Below are 6,905 nucleotides of genomic sequence, written 5' to 3' on the forward strand. Positions count from 1 at the left end.
TTTAACAGCGGTAATTGTCCCATCGTATGACGTTGGTAAACCGTGTGTGTCCACCGGGAAAAACATCCATGTGATTTTACACTTCATGTGCCGCCACAGCACAGTGGGATGTTAAGAGGTTGTGGGTTCACATGTGTATAATTAAATGTATGCAGACATGTGTAAGGGTGTAACTAAGTGGGTGTATGACTACATACTGTACCTAGGTTAAGTAAATAAAGGTTAGGATTGTTTGTGAAAATTGTAAACTTTTTTATAGTTCAACATTTTTATTTTTATTTTTTGCAACTATTTCATAGTGGAAAGTGGAAAGTCCTCAATCTTTTTTTTCTTTTTTTTTTAATGTTGAGTTGTTTTTTAAAAAGGTTACAGCTGCCTCCTTTTTTCCTCTTGAGATCATCCTAATGATTAGATAGTTCAGATTTTGCAACAGTATAACTTAGAGTACAAATATATGCCTCATGCTATCATAGTGTTGTCAGCCGATGAGTGATTCTACTCCATATAGACTCGGATGATTTTAGTTTTACTTCCTAAGAACGCAAATTTATTTATAAACTAGGACAAATTACCACTGTTTCTCATTTTTAGCTGAGTTTCATTACAAGCAAATAAGAAGAGTGATAGTTGTTACAGCCTAAAAGGAATTTAGGTGTTCACACATTAAAGGAAACTTCCATTGCTTCCAAAAGGTATGACGAACAATAGTGATGGTGGTAATCACGCAAATCCCGAGAGACAGCGGCACAATGAATCGTGGCATTTCCGATGAAATGGCCAACCTGGAGGGAAATTGCATCTGAGTTCAATGAAATGTCCTCTAGCAAAGAAAGACTCCGATGTACAAGGGACAGTTGGAGAGTGTGTGGAGCCGACCCTAAAAGGATGGCTGATCATGCTGTGGTCCAGCAGGCAGCTGAGAAAGAGAACAAAATGAGCTGCCTTCTCTCAGTATTCTGGCTCTTTGGTGCCCATCAGCCCGGGAATAGCAGCTATGTGAGCATGACGGCACAGCACTATTTCTGTTTCCCTGCTACTTGACATTGAGAGGACGGGATTATGTGGCTCCACTACTGTAAACGACTACCCCCGTCACACACACAAACAAACACAAGTACAGCGTATGAAATCCTGACACACGCCGTAGTAGCTACTTTTATTTGCTGCGAAAGCAATAGTTCATCCAAAAAGTGTATTTTGCACTTTAAGTGCTCACAAATAATAGGGCGGCATGACTCAGAGGTGGAGTGGCCGTCTTGGCCTTCAACCGCAGGGTCGCTGGTTTGATCCTCACTTCTCCCCGGTGACCGTGTCGAAGTATCCTTGAACAAGGTACTGAGCCCTTAATTGATCCTGATGGCCCTGCGATGGACTGGTGACCCTTCCAGGGTGAACTCCGCCTCTCACCCAATGTCAGCTGGGATAGGCTCCAGCCACCACCCCCCCCCCCCATCCTTCACGGATAAGCGGTATAGTTAATGGATGGAAGGAAGTGCTCACAAATAGGTGGTTTGAGCTATTACCTATCTGTCACTCAATGGCGACACTCTCAACCAATGACTGGCAGCAGCAGAACTGTCCAAAGAATTGTCTTATTTATCTGTATGCTCAATAATGCATATATGCTTGATTTAAGTTTCAAAAATAATATATAACCAGGTGCAACAAAACTGTGAAAGAGACAGCTGGTTCAGCTGAATGTACTAGCTGGTTACATTTGATGCTTCCCTGAACAAACAACTAGCCAAAATTTTGTTTTTAGAACAAATCAAAGTGTTTGTGGATTACTGAGTATGAGGGGAAGGTTACATTCTTGTTTTTCAGTTGCTTACAAGGTGGTGTGAGTAGTGCTGCCACACCCATGTGTCTGTCACTGCTCTCACCCGGCGTGAAAATGCGAGCCGTACAGAATCGTCAGTCATAGAGAGCATGGGAATCAAACCCACAATCCATAGCAAACATGTAAACACTCCTGTTTTGCTCTGGATTTTTGCCTGTAATGGTTCGGTTAACCCTTGAAACCCACACAGTTGAGTGGCACTCTACCACATTCACACACACACACACACACACACACACACACACACACACACACACACACACACACGCACGCACACAGAGTGAAACAACATCCGTGTAGGAGGTGACTTCAAGGGGTGACTAACATTTGGCCGAGTCTCAGCCTGCCTTTTAGCTCATGCAGCTGGGTCTTTTAACTCCCATTAAACCTGCGTGTGGCATACATGACAGCATTGTTGCATCCTGCGAGCATTCGCTGTATGTGGGTTCTCTCCAGCCCACGGCATCCAGGGGTGGCAGAGTTCTCAGATGTTCTACATGGCACTGTATCTTTGAAGAGGACATCTGTTGGCTGCGTGAGTAATATGGCTGACCATCAGGTGCCGCCTGGCTCACACATCTGTTCGTACACAGCCGTGACTTCACGCAGCGTCATTGATCCGTCAGCAATGCTGTTGCCAGCGGTAACAATGTTCATCTTCATTTTAGATGTTAATATAACGGCCAAATAGTTCTTTTGTAGCCAACTGAAATAAATCAACAGTAGATTCCATATATATTCTGCTCTGACTAAAAATATTGGCTGAACATAATAGAGCCAGCGTCAAGGATACAGGTGCCTCAGTTAAAAGCAGTCACTCCCACGTCAGCAACAGAGGAAATAAAAATATTATGTTTACTATAATTACAGCTCCACATTGGGCCAAAAGAACAGACTGGTCTTATCATCCAGCAGACAGACCATTTTAAAATATCACATTAATGTGTGTGTCCAGACTCAGGAAGTGAAACCGGCAGCTAAAATAAAACTTGACCTTACTTAACTGATCTTTCAGTCCATCTGAGACTCCTATTAAGAACAAACTGTACTCATAGATTAAGAAGTCATGAAACTAGAGACCACATTTGAGAATTCCATTGTTTTATTACTTTGCTCTAAAAAAAAAAAAAAAATCACATAAATAAAATCACTTCAGAACTGCAGGAAAGGTTTTGAAAGGGTGGAACACTTGAATTCACATTTGTTTTTGCTTGACAGCTTCTGTTTCTCCTTTAATGTTGGGACAGAATATGACATGACAACATTTCTCGACCAGATTCTTGCTACAGCGCTACACCCATTTAATATCCCTTTTTAAACACTTCTGAGCCACACCGACATGTAGAAGCAATAAGTGCACAAATGTTTTGCCTATTTTCAGTCAGGAGACCAGTGTCTAAAGGTTGGGCAGCGTTCAGAATTGTTACATTTTCATTAACAGTACCCTAACTTTGATTCCTGAACAGTACTTTTTGTGATTAAAATCCATGTTAACAAAATAAAAAATTACATTACACGTCACAAATCTTTGGCTTTCGGGTCAAAATATGAACTGGTTTATCAAAACGTGGTTTAACCGTATCAACAGGTCGGCATTTTTCCATCCAAAGCAGTTGTATATAAAAAAAAGAAGTCACAACTGGGATACTAAGTCCTCAGGCACTGAGAGTATTGCAGTGATAGTATCAATACCCAGCCTTTAATGAGTAGTTGTTATATCATGAACAAATTCTGCTATATGAAACTGTGACTTATGATCCTGGAGCCTGCAGGATAACTGAGAATGGAAAGTGAAAGTCTCTCCACCACCCAACTGTTCCAGTGAAGCTGCTCACATCGGACTGGTTGTACTGGGGCAGCTTCCAAGTGAGAATGTGTGTGTGTGTGTGTGTGTGTGTGTGTGTGTGTGTGTGTGTGTGCGAGCATGATGTGAAACTAACCTTAAAAACAATTAGAAAAATCTAATAATGAGATCAATTTATTAATCACAGTGCTATTGATCATCTGCTTAGTGCCAAAATTAAACCCAGAATTTTTCATTAAATATCTCAAATGAGCTTCTGCATCCATTTGCTTCATAAATAAATAACGTCCAATAAGGAATATAAAATCTACTGTAACATCGTTTGTTTCCTTTTGTTTTTGTTTTTTTTTTAAGCTGTTGAAGGCGGTTAAAAACCTACTTAAATACAGTTAGCTTAAATAAATAAATTAAATGTATAAATATACTGTTTACTGTACATGAAAAATAAAACAAATGATGCGCTTGTGCAGGACAATATAAAATGAGAAAAGAAAAAAAACAGGTCGAGCTCTCTGTTGATAAATTTGATCAGTTCAGTCTGAAAACTTGTCTTCACACTGTCAGGAAGCAGCACAGGTTCTAGACACGTTCCTTCTTCTTCGTCTTCTTCCTCCTCTTCTTCTCAATACTTCATGTTCATCACCAAAACGCTCATCACATCTCCAGTCCATCTCCATCCTCCGGGCCATTCGGTATTCCAGTTTCAGACGTGGCCGTTGTTTCCTGAGGCCTCCAGGAATATGCTGAGCAGCCCGTTTTTTTCTTTCATCTGAAACATCCAGCAAAGGGTGAGGCACACACCCTCTGTTCCCTTCTTCATGTATGTTCCTTTTTTTCCTTCCAGGACCTCCTTTCGCGGTTCACTTCTCTTTTTCTATTTTGAGGTAGAATTTCCACATCTTTGCCTAACATTAGGAAGAACAAGAGAAAAAAAAAAAAACAACAACACAGCCAATGAGCAAAATCTTATTTCATTCAAAGAGGAATGACTTTAGTGTGTTTGTGTCCCTGCTCCTCACCACTCACCCCTCTCCGTCTCTTCAGTGGCTGGACGCTAACCCTAACTTGACCTTCTCCTCATTCTCTACATCATACGCTCCCCGCTTGTGAAACCTGGAATGTATAAAAAAGAGGGGCTTGTTCATACATCTAACTAACTAGATCACCTTAGAAACACCCTGTGAGTGTATGTGCGTGTGTGTTTTAGGGGTCTTTATCTCACCTGAGCATTAGTAAAAGGCCGATGATGGTGAGACAGATGGATGACAGCACCACCGCCACCACAGCCAGAGCCGTGGTCCTGTTGTAGCCTTCCTGAGGCTGCTCTACAGGCAGCAGGAAGAACTCGCACCTTTCCCCGGAGTAGCTGGGGAGGCACCTGCAGACAAGATGGTGGAGAGGTTAATAATTCAGCAGATCTTTGAGCAGAGGGAGTGGTGGATATAACAAATGGATGGGGTGCTTACACGCAGGATGGTGCACGGATGTCCCTCCGGTACTGACAGGTGCCATGGATACATAAATCCTTATACTTCTTCAAGCAAGGATTCCTCTTCTTTCCTTTGCCCTTCCCCTTCTTTCTTCCGTTTTCTCTCCTTCTCTTTCCATCTGTACTTTCAGCCTCCAAGATGGCAGACGGGTCTTTGGGTTTGCTTGACATGGCAACTAAGGAAACAAATAAAGATAAGAAATCTGGCAAAAAAATAAATCCATAAAATAAAAGTACTGAGTGAGTTCTTTACCTCTTGGTAGTTCCGGTACATAATCTCCAGACATTCCATCTTCATAATCCTCATCGTAGTAGTAGTCCTCATCGTCTTCATCGCCATACTCCACTGTGGTTGCTCTGACAACTCCTGTGCTCTCCTCTTCCTCCGTCCGCTTGTCTTTAGTTGTGTCAATAAAGTTGATGACAGCTGTGTGCCGCTGCCTGTCACTCCCATACCTGTCCACCGCTGCACCGCTGGCCAGTCTGGACACCACTGGAGGAGGGAGGAAGAGGAAGAAGAAGAGGAGAGGGTTTAGAAAAGCTGTTCTTCAGTGAACAGGTTAGTGTGTCAAAGAGGGCGGACCTCAGTGGGCAAGTTGAAACATGTTGCAATGCTCCAGGCTGAATTTTTTTGAGCTTTCAGTTAGGATATGCACTGGCTGAAACTGAGAACAGACATCCCAAGGGCTCGGAGGAGTTATTACTCCCTTGCTCAAGGACACTTAAACAAAGTAGGGCTTAAACTGGAATGCCTGACCCTTCCATACTAAACTTTAAAAGGTAAAAGTTGGCATATAACTCCAGTGTGAGACACACACACACACACACACACACACACACACACATATATACAGCATGCATGAACAGACAGTTAACTAGTGTCAGGCAAGAATATGAGTTAAAAATAAATGTATCCAGTTACATAAAGCATGGTTTAAAATAGAGAGATGACCCCATTAGATCCCGAATAGCCTGGCATCATGAAAATTGTTGCCTTAAAGGTTATGAAGTTTACAAGACATGGTATATTTCAATGCTGCCGGTAGTGGAAGGTTTTAGAGTCATGTCCCCCCCACACACACACACATGCACACACACGCACACACACACGCACACAAAATACATCTCTCTCTCTCTATCTCGATAGATAGTCAGATAGATAGATAGATAGATAGATAGATAGATAGATAGATAGATAGATAGATAGATAGATAGATACGTCATAGCATAATGTCAGGAGATAGAGACAGAAGCACACGTGCGATCTCACAAATGAAACTCACCCAAGGCGTGAACCAGCAGCAGGACCACACTCAAAATCCTCATGACGTTTCCTCAAAGTATAAAAACGATGTTAAAAAGTTGTATTCCGTTCACTTGCTTTGCTTAAACAGTCCTTTTTTTCTCCTTCAGTGGTTATACGTGAATTTATCCCGCCCGATTGCGACGATTGCGATGTGTTCGTGTGTGTGAGAGTGAGTGTGTGTGCGGTGCTGAAGCTTGATAGGAGTGAAAGAGCGTCCGGATAGAGGCAGCCTGGTATTTATGGGCTGACTTCACCACGCCTACACACTCCTCCTGCTGCTGCTGGACCTGCACTGGTGTCTGCATGGATATCTGTCCATCATCAGTCACTTTGCCCATTAAAGACACTCATGTCGTATATCATGAAGAAAGCATCAATGAAAGTGGTTTGTATTTGAGTCCCACTCTCTTCTTTTTAATTGAAATTGTATGATTTTGGATCTGGTTTTATTTTGAGGGCAGTATAG

General features: G+C 42.2%; 1 protein-coding gene across 3 annotated transcripts; it reads right to left on the minus strand.

Moving 5' to 3' along the window:
- Positions 1–2,924: 2,924 nt before the first annotated feature.
- On the minus strand, positions 2,925–6,637 carry hbegfa (heparin-binding EGF-like growth factor a). 3 transcript variants are annotated; one of them, XM_086222574.1, is made up of 6 exons: positions 6,417–6,637; positions 5,387–5,626; positions 5,111–5,309; positions 4,867–5,022; positions 4,671–4,757; positions 2,925–4,549 (listed from the first exon to the last, which is right to left on the minus strand). In XM_086222574.1, exons 1-5 carry the CDS (start codon positions 6,457–6,459, stop codon positions 4,685–4,687), a joined length of 711 nt encoding a protein of 236 aa, XP_086078700.1. In that variant the 5' UTR covers positions 6,460–6,637; the 3' UTR covers positions 2,925–4,549; positions 4,671–4,684. The 3 variants fall into 3 exon arrangements, with proteins under 3 accessions (XP_086078700.1, XP_086078701.1, XP_086078702.1); XM_086222575.1 differs by having other exon boundaries at positions 4,664–4,757; XM_086222576.1 differs by lacking the exon at positions 4,671–4,757.
- Positions 6,638–6,905: the final 268 nt, after the last annotated feature.

This window comes from Aulostomus chinensis, chromosome 13, assembly GCF_037954235.1.
Source record: "Aulostomus chinensis isolate RoL2024-O1b breed Wild chromosome 13, RoL_Achi_v1.0, whole genome shotgun sequence".
Taxonomy (NCBI): Eukaryota; Metazoa; Chordata; class Actinopteri; order Syngnathiformes; family Aulostomidae; genus Aulostomus; species Aulostomus chinensis.

Coding starts and splice junctions, on each gene's coding strand:
- hbegfa (XM_086222574.1), bottom strand. CDS start 6,459: ATGAGGATTTTGAGTGTGGTCCTGCTGCTGGTTCACGCCTTGG. Junction 5,310..5,386: donor TGTACCGGAACTACCAAGAG/GTAAAGAACTCA, acceptor TTGTTTCCTTAG/TTGCCATGTCAAGCAAACCC. Junction 4,758..4,866: donor GGCCTTTTACTAATGCTCAG/GTGAGATAAAGA, acceptor TATACATTCCAG/GTTTCACAAGCGGGGAGCGT.